Source organism: Leucopleurus acutus (genome assembly GCF_964270905.1).
Source record: "Leucopleurus acutus genome assembly, chromosome: 4".
Taxonomy (NCBI): Eukaryota; Metazoa; Chordata; class Mammalia; order Artiodactyla; family Delphinidae; genus Leucopleurus; species Leucopleurus acutus.
Window position 1 is genome coordinate 33,709,250 of NC_139146.1, and position 15,179 is coordinate 33,724,428.

Sequence of the window (15,179 nt, forward strand, 5' to 3'; positions counted from 1 at the left end):
ATGAAGAAAGTAACACTGAAAAAATAAAGATAACTTTCCACTAGTTCTCTACCTCTTTATATTACCTTCCTTTCAAATAAAGATTACAACACAGTACATTAATTCTTTTTAATTAAAACATTCACCTAATGGTTACTCATTCAAACTTACATAAAAAAATTCCTACCATCAGTATAACCTCTCTTGATTACCAAGTACAATTAATTAGTAGTTTATAAAAGACCACCATTTTTATATAAGGAGTGTCTAATGCTATAATAATTGGAAGAATTTGCCTAGTAAAAAATTTACACATCTCTCTGCCAGTTTCAATTCCTTCTATTACTTTAGCTGATTCTAACTTTCTACTAGAAAAGGAGATGAATTTAACACATGGTCTGCTTTATATCATTTGTATACATAATATATAATAATATAATACATATGTGATATATCTCTCTATCTCAGTCTCTACATCTATATGTATTCGTGTTTGGCACTAAATCAAAAGAGCACCACTAAGCAAATAGCAAACTTGTTCTTTGCAACTTTGTTATATTTTAAAACATTTAACATAAATTCTGTCTATATTTATATATACTATGTTTTAGAGGCTTTTAGCTTCAGATTAAAATGCAGTTTAAATACAAGATTGTATTACTTTTGGTAAAGCACCAAAATTCTTGTTGAGAACCTCACTCTTGAAAGGAGAGAAAACAGTTACAAATTTGTAGAGTTCTGAGTCAAATATGGTCAGGTTTTGAATTTCACAGCTAAGTATAACTTAGAGAAATGAAAAACATTTATGTTAGAGAATTTCTTCTCCAAAAAGTGGGGAGAAAAAAACCCCCAAAAACCTTTGATCTCATTCTCTTGGTGTGCTTTTAGTATTTTAAGTGCCAAAAAGTTCAAAATGTAACAGCCTTATAGTCTAAAGTTATTCAATATAAATAAAGTGTTGGAGACTATATCCTTACGTTGTCTCACTGGAGAATAATTTTTTTAAAGTATGAAAACAAATATGCTAATTTTGAGTCTCATCGTAAGAATCTAGGACAAGTATTTCAGGAAAAAAAATTTCTTGAAAGAGACAGTTACTTTTATTTACATTATCAAGATAATTCTACTTCCACTTATATTTGCTAGCATATTTGGCTTAAACTAGAAGTTTTCATAGTTACCAGATGGTCCAGAGGTATGCACAAATGCTTATATTTGATGTACTCCATGCTAAGGGCCAAAAAATAATTCTTTAGGTTGTAAAAAAAAAAAAAAAAAAAAATTAGAAAACTTTGGTCTTGTTCATCTTACTTTGGTGGCAATCAAAGCAGCCCATGCATGCACTATACCAGTTACCTGGAGTGAAACTTCACACCCTGTGGTCCCCAAAGCAGCAGAAGCAGCATTAGTTGATACTTTTTAGAAATGAAAATTCTAGGGCCTGTTCTCAGACTCTGGGGTAGGGCCCATCGATCTGTTTTAACAAGCCATCCAAATGATTCCAATGGATGTCCTAGTTTGAAAAGCAATGGTTTAGGACAATGTAGCATTCTTATACCCTGACTAGAGACCCTAAAACAAACTTTTATGTTTTCCCCAAAGGAGGGCAATGCTTATATTACAGATGAGACAATTCTTCATCATGGTGAACTTTTAGCATCCCTGGTCTTCTGGCACAAACAGCAATAAATAATGCTATTTACCATATCCTTTAGCATTGGTAAGAACGTTGTTAAGAATCACTGATAGAGGAAAAGGCTCTGTTTAGTCCTTCCATTCTCCACATTGGATACAACTCTCTCCAAAGACCTTGACCACACCCTTCCCTTCCATCACTTCTGCTGGAAAAAGAAAGGGTGACCCTGTTGGTTTATAGAAGCATATAACAAAGAGGTCAGGGGAGGGCAGAGACTGCACTGAGGCCAACTTTTACTAGTTATATCATGTATCACTGTCTTATTTTATATTTTTTCCTAATATCAAGGATCAATCATTCTTTTACACCCCAAATACTCTATGGAAAACAAATGGGGGGAAAAATGAGTATTTACACAAATGATCCTCATCAGGATATGCTTTTAAATTTAAAAACCTCAGTCATCTATAAGTGCTATATATAAAGGTTGATAAAAAGGAACATCTCACTACTAATTGAATAATCTGCCACTAGGATTGAAAAGTGATACATTCCCTTAGAACCATAAATTCAATCAGTGACTTACATAACACGAACTAAAATATAGCAGGTTGTAATTCTTGTTCTAAGAATTCATACATACCTGTCCCAAGCAAATGAAATCTACTAGGTTTAAAACCCTCTTGAAAGGTGAGATCTTACTACCTCCTTCTAGTAAAACTCTGCCATTAAATTTTTCTTTGATCTCAGCTGATAAGTATATACTCTAAACTGGGGGGCAGGGGGTAAGGATGAATAAGTGGTTATGTTTAAAGTTTTTAGATACCACCCTTATATCAGTATCCCTAGGAGTTAGTGCTCTCATGTAGCTCAAAAGCAAAACCAAGGCCTTATGTATACCTAAGTGGGCCATATTTCGAAGACAGTGCAACTCTGAATATAAGAATAAAAGAGATTGAGGGGGCGGAGCATCCTCCCAAGGTACAGGGTGCTGAGCACCTCTATCATCACAGTGATCCAGAGCCATGTGGCTGACAGGGCTTCGGTGCTCCAGCCTGGTTTCAGGCCTGAGGCTCCGAGGTGGGAGAGCCGAGTTCAGGACACTGGACCACCAGAGACCTCCTGGCCCCACTTAATATCAATCAGCAAGAGCTCTCCCAGAGATCTCTGTCTCAATGCTAAGACCCAGCCCCAGCCAATGGCCACCAAGCTCCAGTGCTGGACGCCCCATGCCAAACAACTAGCAAGACAGTAACACAACCCCACCCATTAGCAGAGAGGCTGTCTAAAATCATACTAAGGTCACAGATACCCCAAAACACACCACGGGATGTGGTCCTGCCCACCAGAAAGACAAGATCCAGCCCCACCTACCAAAACACAGGCACCAGTCCCCTCCACCAGGAAGCCTACACAATCCACTGAACCAACTTTACGCCTTGGGGGCAGACACCAAAAACAACGGGAACTACGAATGTGCAGCCTGCGAAAAGGAGACTCCAAACAGTAAGTTAAACAAAATGAGAAGACAGAGAAATACGCAGCTGATGAAGGAGCAAGGTAAAAACCCACCAGACCAAACAAACGAAGAGGAAATAGGCAGTCTACCTGAAAAAGAATTCAGAATAATGATAGTAAAGATGATCCAAAATCTTGGAAATAGAATGGACAAAATGCAAGAAACATTTAACAAGGACCTAGAAGAAATAAAGATGAAACAAGCAATGACAAACAACACAATAAATGAAATTAAAAGTACTCTATATGGGATCAATAGCAGAATAACTGAGGCAGAAGCACAGATAAGTGACCTGGAAGATAAAACAATGGAAATAACTACCGCAGAGCAGAATACAGAAAAAAGAAGGAAAAGAACTGAGGACAGTCTCAGAGACCTCTGGGACAACATTAAACACACCAACAATCGAATTATAGGGGTCCTAGAAGAAGAAGATAAAAAGAAAGGGACTGAGAAAATATTTGAAGAGATTATAGTTGAAAACTTCCCTAACATGGGAAATGAAATAGTCAATCAAGTCCAGGAAGCACAGAGAGTCCCATACAGGATAAATCCAAAGAGAAACACGTCAAGACACATATTAATCAAACTTTCAAAAATTAAATACAAAGAAAAACTATTAAAAGCAGCAAGGGAAAAGCAACAAATAAGATACAAGGGAATCCCCATAAGGTTAGCAGCTGATCTTTCAGCAGAAACTCTGCAAGCCAGAAGGAAGTGGCAAGACATATTTAAAGTGATGAAAGGGAAAAACCTACAACCAAGATTACTCTACCCAGCAAGGATCTCATTCAGATTTAACAAAGAAATTAAAACCTTTACAGACAAGCAAAAGTTAAGAGAATTCAGCACCACCAAACCAGCTTTACAACAAATGCTAAAGGTAAAACAATCCTGAGAAAGAAAAATGGAGGTGGAGGAATCAGGTTCCCTGACTTCAGACTATACTACAAAGCTACAGTAATCAAGACAGTACAGTACTGGAACAAAAACAGAAATATAGATCAATGGAACAGAATAGAAAGCCCAGAGATAAACCCATACACATATGGTCACCTTATCTGTGATAAAGGAGGCAAGAATATACATTGTAGAAAAGACAGCCTCTTCAATAAGTGGTGCTGGGAAAACTGGACAGCTACATGGAAAAGAATGAAATTAGAACACTTCCTAACACCATACACAAAAATAAACTCAAAATGGTTTAAAGACCTAAATGTAAGGCCAGACACCATCAAACTCTTAGAGGAAAACATAGGCAGAACACTCTATGACATAAATCACAGCAAGATCTTTTTTGACCCACCTCCTAGGGAAATGGAAATAAAAACAAAAATAAACAAATGGGACCTAATGAAACTTAAAAGCTTTTGCACAGCAAAGGAAACCATAAACAAGATGAAAGGACAACCCTCAGAATGTGAGAAAATATTTGCAAATAAAGGAACTGACAAAGGATTAATCTCCAAAATTTACAAGCAGCTCATGCAGCTCAATATGAAAAAAACAAACAACCCAATCCAAAAATGGGCAGAAGACCTAAATAGACATTTCTCCAAAGAAGATATACAGATTGACAACAAACACATGAAAGGATGCTCAACATCACTAATTATTAGAGAAATGCAAACCAAAACTACAGTGAGGTATCACCTCATACCGGTCAGAATGGCCATCATCAAAAAATCTACAAACAATAAATGCTGGAGAGGGTGTGAAGAAAAGGGAACCCTCCTGCACTGTTGGTGGGAATGTAAATTGATACAGCCACTATGGCGAACAGTATGGAGGTTCCTTAAAAAACTAAAAATAGAACTACCATATATCCCAGCAATCCCACTGCTGGGCATACACCCTGAGAAAACCATAATTCAAAAAGAGACATGTGCCACAATGTTCATTGCAGCACTATTTACAATAGCCAGGACATGGAAGCAACCTAAGTGTCCATCGACAGATGAATGGATAAAGAAGATGTGGCACATATATACAATGGAATATTACTCAGCCATAAAAAGAAATGAAATTGAGTTATTTGTAGTGAGGTGGATGGACCTAGAGTCTGTCATAGAGAGTGAAGTCAGAAAGAGAAAAACAAATACCGTATGCTAACACATATATGGAATCTAAAAAAAAAAAAAAAAAGTGGTTCTGATGAACCTATGGTCAGGACAGGAATACAGACGCAGACGTAGAGAATGGACTTGAGGACATGGGGAGGGGGAAGGGTAAGCTGGGACGAAGTGAGAGAGTTACATGGACATATATACACTACCAAATGTAAAACAGATAGGTAGTGGGAAGCAGCTGCATAGCACAGGGGTTCAGCTCAGTGCTTTGTGACCACCTAGAAGGGGTGGGATAGGGAGGGTGGGAGGGAGACGCAAGAGGGAGGGGATATGGGGACATACGTATATGTATAACTGATTCACTTTGTGATACAGCAGAAACTAACACATTGTAAGGCAATTATACTCCAATAAAGATGTTAAAAAACAAAAAAGAAGAGATTATAACTGGAACGACACCTAAGCAACTATCTTCTTATTGCCTTTCTCTTCTATAAGGTTATGCTTCTGACTCTCCTCCCTTCTATGTGATTGATGTGGTTATTAGGGACTAGGAGCCACTCCTAATACAGGAACCAGCCATGTAAAAACTACTGGAGAACAGAAAGGCCGTAGGGAAATATCGATGGCGTGTGACTTAGAGCAGCTCTATTCTAGGTCTTAAGGCAAAAGACTATATCCATTCTTTCTTTTATACTCAGAGGGCAAAAATTCAAAGGTCAAGAACAAAAGGTGTCTCTGGACTTAACAAAATGAGTCTTCAGGTTCACAGTATTTATCCTAGTTCATTAGAGTAAGAAATCACAGGTATGTGAGGACAACAGGTAGTAGAGAACATGCAATTGCCTGGATCTTCTCAGTGCAGGGAAATGTTGGTTGAAGATTTTCTATCAGGGGACATGACTAATACTAACTTAAACATTTCATTTTTCACTTTTCATAGTTCATCTTCCATAGAACCATCTGATCACGGTTACCTGCGTGAGAACTGTGACCATATACCCTCAATTCAAAGTGAAAATAACTGCAAACAAATTGGAACTCAACTTAGTAGGTGTATTTTTCACAGAGATACGGGTAAAGCAACTCAAATTACTGTCCATATATTCTAGGACTGAACAAATGAGCAAATACATAGGTGATGTTTGGTGCTTTAATTTTTACTGTTGGAAAATGTAGATACAGATACTGAATTCAGAAAAACTAGGAAGAATCTTGTGGTATTGGATTGGAATTAGAGGTATCTGCATAAACTCATGATTTTCAATATATGTAGATAATAGACATAGATATATAGATATAGTAGGTATTGATGTGTATGATTATTTATGTGTGTGTATGTAGATGTATGTATACATACAGCTATTTCCTAATGAATCGGTCTATATATACATCTCTCTACCGAAAGAACCTAGAAGCAATACTGTTAGCAATGAGCATACCTAGTGCCCAAATCGTAGTTTCTAAATACTATTCTCTACTAAAAGAAACAAGGGCTCCTTGGAGAAACAGTTGATTCTATGGCTGGGGCAGGGAAATGACAAAATGAGCCTGTAATTATTTTGTTATGCCAGAAATTAAGGACATGATCACAGAATGATTGGGGCATTTCCAAAGGATCAGGAGCCAGCTTGAAGGCACCTACAACCTGGGACAACTTGAGCACTGAAATAAATAATGACACTGATATATTATAACTTATTTAATAAAACAAAAATTCATGAGTCAAAAGAAGGAAAGAAAAGAAAAGAAAGAAAGAAAGAAAGAAGAAAGAAAGAAAGAAAGGGAAGAAAGACAAAAAAGAGAGAAAGAAGACTTTCTTACAGTAGAGTGGCAACTAATAAATATAGAATATGATGGAGTTGAAAAATCACTATTTTGCAACTATCACAGGCAAGAAAGCATCAAACGAATATAAATCGGTGAGTGAAAGTTTGAAAAGAAACAAGTTATTATGTAGTCTGGAATATCTCCCCATGAACTACTTATTAATTCAGTAGAGCAAAATAGTAACATTAGAGTAGAGACACCTGGCAGACCCCACCTTAAACAAATGATTAAAGTTAACATCACTGGGCCCAAACAGACATAATATGCCTCCTGATAAGGAGGCACCGAGAAGGACACAACATCATTTCTGTGTTGTTCCTGCCCAAAATGTGTAACTTTAATCTAATCATGAGGAAAACATCAGACAAATCCATATTGAGAAATATTCTACAAAAAACTGGCCTGAACTCTTCAAAAAAGTCCATGGTATGAAAGACAAAGAAAGGCTGAGAAACTGTTTCACATTAAAGGAAATTAAAGAGACATGACAACTAAATGTACTACAGTCTACTGAACTGAATAGTAGACAACAGTATGTACTGAATTAAATATCCTATTTTGATCATTGTACTATGGCTATATAAGAAAATGTTCTTAAAGGAGACAGTTAAGTATTTAGAAGTGAAGAGTCATGATGTCTGCAACTTACTCCTAAAAAGTCCATTTAAAGATATGTAATAATAATAATATTAACAATGACAACTATAAGAATGATAATGTAAATTAAATATTCAGTTCTGTTTTCTTAAAACTAAATAATCCCAATTATTTTAGCCTTTTAAATCTATATGAGACAAAAACGTTGCATGGTTTAATTAGAAATTTGGGAAGTTAAAAAAAGGATCTATAGTCTCAATCCAATTCAATTTAATAAAAAATTATTGAGGACCTATCCACAGGAGTCCTATATTTAAAGAGCTCACAGTTTATTGGAGAAGGAAAACATGCATGTAAACTAGTATAACAGAAGTATTCTATAAGTATCAAAATGAAGTATAAGAAAGTACTAAAGGAATGTTGAGAGAAAATGATTGACTACTGACTACTCTGACTACTATATTAGTATTATTTAACATTTACTATTTATAGTTAGGCACTGTACTGTTTTATATATTAATTCATTGAATGTACTAACAATCTCATGAGGTAGGTAGTATTATTATCCCCATTCTACAGATGAGGCCATTGAGGTACAGAGAATTGTTAGTTGAGAAAACAGAGAATTCAGACATTCTCAGTAGAGAATCTGGCCATAGGTTACCTAGCTAGCTAGTAGCCCAAGTTTCAAACTCAGGCAGGCTGACTCCATAATCCATGAAGAAGGCTTAATGAAGGAAGCAGCATTTGAGTTAATCCTTAAAAGATGATAATAATTTCAGTGGAATGGGAAGAAGAAAGAAGACTATGTAAGGCTGGAGGAAAAATAATGGTGAAGGCAGGGAGACAGTAAACATAGATTGTATAAGGAACAGCAAAAAGTTCAGGGGATGTTATGTAAGATGTAGGGAGAGAAATGGGTGAGAGCAGAGGATAAGAGACTAGACAGGCTTATGAAATATATTAGACTCCATCATGAGAATTAATATAATACAGTCTTTGATGGTAAAGAAGCTGATTCTTATAATATGCACCACAATCTTGATGTAACTCAATACAGTCAGTATAAGCAGTCTGTGAAACATCTAAATGAACCAAGTACCAATAATACCTTATAACAATTCAATTTCTCCTAAAAGACAGTACCAGAGCACAAATCATGAGAACACATTCATAGTGACCTCTGCACCTCTATGTGAATAACTTCATTTCACAAAGATCCTATGACTATGCAATATTGAAACTGCCAGAACTGAAAACAGAACATCTAAAATGCCACAATTCTACCTTAGTTTAACAAGACTATAAACGTTTAGGAAACAGTAAATGAAATGTGAGTATACCATGTAGCTTTGCTGTTATAGCTCCATCTTTGTCATAATATTTATGAAAACAAGGTGATCCAATTAAAGGGATATAATGAGTAATATATTCCATGAGCTCCATTAGATATGCACTTCTAACCAGTAAAATGACTAGACACGAATGCTTACTGTCAACTTTGAGTTGTTAGCAGATGTAATTGAGTCCTCATATTAATAAGTGAAAATATTATTTTGCCTTCATAGCAGACATTATAGACAAAGCAAAGCATGTGGCAATTAAAAGCTGTTTTAATTTTTAATATAAATATTAATAAAAATATGACTTTTATTTAGTAAATTATAGGTTTAACCCGTTCGGAATCTATACTATAACTGAAGAGTATAGAAAATCTAATTGCACATAAAAACAAACATTTAAGCTTTGTAAAATGTCAAAATATTTTAAAGTAAAACATTAACAAATTCATTAGTGACTATTTTTCATATATTTAATAAAAGACAAAAAATAGATATCATTTTTATACAAATATCTTCGCAACAGAGTTCTTAACTATCCAACATAATCTTCTTCCATTTTGGAACAATACTAAAGTATTTCCTCAATTGACAGAACAGAATTGATTAGTAAGATACAGGCAATATCAGGAAGCATCATAGAAGAGAAGAATATGAAAAAGGAAGACAAATGATTTCAAAGAGCATTTGAAAAATCAAAACATATTTGGATTAGTATAAAACTAAAGAATACATGAACAGTTAAAGAAATAGAACATTAAGCTAAAAAAAATTCTTCACCTAAAAATACCTACAATGGCATTTAAAATTCAACAATCATCCTTTACATGTCTAACTGGACTTCTGAGAGTAAGGAAAATCCATAGGGCCTTAAAAAGGGGGAAAGGAACTAAAAAGTAGTGTAATAATCTTGAACTGACACTATAGCTCCCTGGAGGGTATTTGCTGACAACAGAGATCTAGGCTTTAACAGCAAGACAAAGAAGATAGGCTAGTCCTTGATCCCTAGCATGATGGAGAGTTGAAACTAATATCACTACATGAAAGCAGAAACCTTGAAAAGCTATATTCATTATGAAAAAATGCATTAAAAAAAAAAGAGTTCTACCCAACAGCAAAGGAAGGTGAAAAAAGTTAACTTTTCTGTTTAAACCTCAGTTCCAGACAGAAAAGGCTGAAGGAATCTCAACCTGAAAAAATAATATGTTAAGATCTAGTGCCTTAAGTTAAATACTTTAAGATGTCTGGCATAGACAAATATAAATCCTTTCCATGGGAATTCATTCCTATCCCAGGCCCCACAAGATTCCAAGATTTAAATAACCAAAAAAATCAATTTATAATCTAAAATTACAGAACTAATAGGGATATGAGACACTGGCAGTGAAGTCAACAGAAACAACAAACAGCAGAATTAGACCTCTATGAACATCAGCTATTAGAAATAATAAATACAGAATATAAAATCACTATGTTAAAATACACAATATAAAATCACTATGGTTAAACAATTATAAAAAGAGGAAACTGAAACATGAACAAGGAAAAGTTTATTATCAAAACAAACCAAATATAGTTTTTAGCAATAAAAATATTATTTAACTAAATCTAATTATCAAAATATTTTTTCAAACAATATTTTAAACAATTGGAAATGATTATGAACTGGTTATCAGATGATGAAGGAATTTTTGCTGATTCTTATAAAGCGTGATAATGATGTGATTATTTAAGATGTCAATATTTTTTAGATGTGTGTACTATAGTATGACATGTTATCTGGGATAGGCTTCAAAATACTTCAGCAAAGACAAAAAAAGGAACAGATGAAGCAGTGTAGGAAAATATGAGAAATATTAAATCAGAGCAATGTGTATCTGTAAAATTTTGTAATAAAAATAAAATGAAAACTCAGTGGATAGTATGATCAGTATATTAGATATAGACAAAGAGAGAACTAGAAGATGGATCTGAAGAGGGTATCCAGATTATGAGTAATATTTAAAGATTAAAAAAAAGGGGCTTCCTGGGTGGCGCAGTGGTTAGGAATCCGTCTGCCAATGCAGGGGGCACGGGTTTGAGCCCTGGTCCGGGAAGATCCCACATGCGGTGGAACAACTAAGCCCGTGCACCACAACCACTGAGCCTGCGCTCTAGAGCCTGTGAGTCACACCTACTGAAGCCCGTGCGCCTAGAGCCCGTGCTCCACAATAAGGGAAGCCACCGCAATGAGAAGCCTGTGCATCACAACGAAGAGGAGCCCCCGGTCACCGCAACTAGAGAAAGCCCGCACGCAGCAACAAAGACCCAACGCAGCCAAAAATAAAATAAATAAATTTATTTAAAAAAAAAAGATTAAAAAAAAACAACCTTACCTTCCTTTGGGCTCACTGCTGCAGGAAGAGCATCCCAATCAAGGGTCCAAGTAGGGCAAGGGTGGGGAGAAAACATCACTTCAATGCCTTTTTCCTAGAAAAGGAGATAGGCCCTTTCCAAATTAATAAATTAATAAAATCCTGTTATGTTCTAGAAGACCAAATTTCTATTTCCTATACTGGCAAGGAGGGACACAGATTTTAATAATCATCAAGTATTCCTCAAAATATTTAGTTACATAAGAAACATATGTTAAAAAAAAAAAAAGAAACATATGTTGAGTTTCTTAACAGCATGGTTACTTTCCTATTAAATTATTATTAAATTTCCTATTTAAATTATTACCTGAAGTGACACAGAAGTAATAAGCTACTTAGAAATATTGCATGTCAAAAAGAAAAGTCACCTGAGAATAAAAGTTTTGTCAAAAACAATCCACATAATCAAAACTGACTCTGCATATGTCCATCAAGTTCTGTCTTGGATTATACAAAAATTGCCACAGCCTAGGAGCTATATTCACAGAATCAAAAAGTCCCTACTTTAACACTCATCCCAAAATATCATACATACTAGTCTTTTACAAGTATCTACAAAGTCTCTAGAAAAGGATCCCTTTGTTTTAACCAAATGGTTCCCAACATTTTTTTCCCCACCATTTTAAAAAATGATCATCCCTCTTCCATATATAAAACAATTCTCAGGTTCCTTCCTCATGTTAAAAGTTATACATTTATTTATTTGATCTACAGACAGTGGCATGGCATACACATGGATTCCCAGAACCTTTTCAATCACATTCTGTGTCCACAGCCTACAGGATAGATATCTATGGTTCTAAATTTTTTTTTTATCTGCAGGAATATCCTATTCAAAAGAAAAATCCCTGAGAATCTATCATTAACCCCTTTGTATCGGTTAGTTCGTGAGATTACTTTCCATTATGAAAACTAGCTGAATTTCAGTGCCAAAGGAAATAGTACAAAGTTCTTTTGTTGGGGTAGAGCTATAGCTACAAGTATAGAGGTCTAGAGTACTTACCTCCCCCAGAAAGATAAACACATCTCTCTGACATCATCTACCTCTCTCCTATCTCCCTTAGTCTAGCCATATTGAACTTCCTGCTATTCCTCATTTCATCACACTTATTCCTAACTTAGAGTCTTCCATAAAATACAACTATATTGAGATATAATTTTTATGCCATAAAAATCTGTCCCTTTACAGCATACAATGGTTTTTAAAATATTCACAGTTGTGTATCACCACTATCTATCTAATTTGAGAACATTTTCATCACCTCAAAAAAGATGTCCCATACCCATTAGCAGACACTCTCCATTCTCTCCCCAAAGCTCCCTGCTCTAGGCAGCTACTAATCCACTTTCTGTCTCTGTAGATTTGCTCAGGGTCTTCTTACTAGCTGGATCCTCTTAGAACACTTCATCCAAATCTTCAAATGTTCATTCAGGTCATTTGCTCAATGTCTTCACCTAGTCAGATAAGTCTTCCTGACCACCTTATCTAAAAAATGATCCTGATCTCAATCATCTGCACCCCCCTCATCCCACATTATTTTTTTATAGAATTTATCAATACCTAATGTGCTATACATTTATTTGTGTTTTTTCTTTATTTACCTCCCCCACCAGAACGTAAGCTCCATGAAGGCATTCCAATTTGTTCTTCATACATCCAACATTCAGAACAATGTCTGGTGTTTAGTAGACACATATACATTTTTTGACTGGATAAATAAATGAAAAACCTCTATAGAATAAGGGAGATTTTGGAGGCAAGATTGTGCATAAGAAAACAGAAGGAAAAAAAGGCGAGATGTGAGCGTTCCTAAGAAAAACTTTCCTACTTTACACATCTGCTTAGGGCCAATTTCATGTGTCCTCATTGCAATTGGCAAAAAAGAAAAAGAAAAAACACAAAAAAAAACAACAAAAAAACCCTGACTATACAGAAATGAAACGTTACAGTATAAAAAAAAATTAATACATTCATAGAATATGTTAATTTGATATAATATTGTCTTTCAAATATGTGACAATAGAGAAACTCGTAAGTAGCAAAAACAATGCCCTATTTAAAAGGAAAATGTTACTATGGTGAACTTTTTTAATAAGGTTGGAAAAGTGAAAAAGAAAAAAAAAAGAAAATGTATTGTATCCAATATACACTATCAAGTTAGAATTACATGAAAATTGAAATAACATTTTAGATTTGAACATTCCGTTCTTATAAAATTGCAGATGTGATGTCCTAGTCAACTTTTATATAATCATAAAATTTAAAATCAGAAATGACTTGTACAGAGTCTCCTCTGTACTCGTACAGAGGAGTACACTCTCCTAATTTATAAAAAGAGAAATTGAGACCCTATGGTTAAGTGACTTACTGAAGGTAATAACGTTAGCTTGACTACAAAGCTGGGACTAGAACCCAAGTCACCTGGTCTCTAGTATAGCCTTCCCATGGACTGTTCCCAAGCCAATGACTGAGAGTCTCGGGCTCAGAGACTGAGTGGCAGACCATTTTTGAGAAATATGGAACTCTCTGACAGATGACTCAGGCTCAAGGATTCCCCACTAGCTTGACAAAACTTTCTTAGAACTGCACTGAAGTCTGACTCTTCTGACCCAACCTTCCTTCCTTTCCCATTTTCAAGCACAGGGATCAAAACTGCACCACATTCTGAAGGCTCCCGCAGCTTCCTCTGGCTCCCTCCCCACTTTCCCTCACAGATGTTTCCCTCAGTATACCTCTTGCCCATCTAACCCCATCTTGGAATTTGCTTCTGGAGGACCTGAACTAACACATCCCCTGTAAATTAAAAATTCAGGATTCCTTTATATTTTTTATATTATTACAAAAGCGCTTATTTTTATAATTTTTTTATTGTCCATATGTATTTTATTTATTTTTTAAATTGGGGTATAGTTGTTTTACAATGTTGTGTTAGTTTCTACTGTACAATTGTTTATTAACTTTTTTCTGAATTTAAATTCTAGTCACCTGTCTCTTTTTTATAAATATTTTAAAATGTATCAAATGCAAATCTCTTTCCTGATGTCATTTTATTGCTGGAAAAGCACAGGTAGAAAAGTTCGAATTACCAATCTCTTTTTCAAGACTGCATACGTATGAATTAAAAAAAAGTACAGATTTTTGGTTTGTTGAAATTTTTAAAATTAGTATTTTAATACAAGAGTACTCTCCTGACAATTATTTTTTTTAAAACACTCAGGAGGTAAACGAGAGATCGCTGAGCAATATAACCATCTGATCAAGACACATCAAATTTTGGACCTGCTTTGATATCTTCTATAATCAACTGTACCATCTGTTTCATTGTTTCACCACTAGGCTAACAAAGCTTAGCTGAAGAGATAAGGGGTTGGTGTCACTACTAAAATCTGCTTTTCTAAATCAGCAAACTTTCTGTTAACTATAGAACTCATATACTTCCTAACCCAAGTTAAAAAATATAATGATTTTCTTTCCAATACAACTCAGATGACTAGCTCAAATTACTTCATGAATTTTCTATTCGAACAAATCTTCAAACAGTCTAAGTTAAAAGCAAAACATTTTCGCAGATTGTTTTGAATGATAGAGAAAAGAAAGCCTATTGGTGAAAACTTTTACACTTAGTACTATTAGAAACAAATTATGCTGCAGAGAGAAAAATAAATCATGTACTCTTATTACATAAAAAGTCATAAAATCAAAGAATAAAGTAAAAACAGAATTCAAAAATCTTAAATTTAGACAAAACCTTGGAAAATATATTGAGATAATCATCTTCATATTTCTTTAATTCA

At 34.9% G+C, this 15,179-nt stretch overlaps 1 protein-coding gene across 1 annotated transcript in view; it reads right to left on the bottom strand.

Moving 5' to 3' along the window:
* GSTCD (glutathione S-transferase C-terminal domain containing) overlaps nucleotides 1–15,179 on the bottom strand; it is a gene marked incomplete at its 3' end in the record, with an annotated part of 128,440 nt that overhangs the window by 106,061 nt on the left and 7,200 nt on the right. The window contains exon 4 of the mRNA XM_082838108.1: nucleotides 11,346–11,439. Coding sequence (XP_082694234.1) covers nucleotides 11,346–11,439 — 94 coding nt within the window. The remainder of the gene's footprint in view (nucleotides 1–11,345; nucleotides 11,440–15,179) is intronic.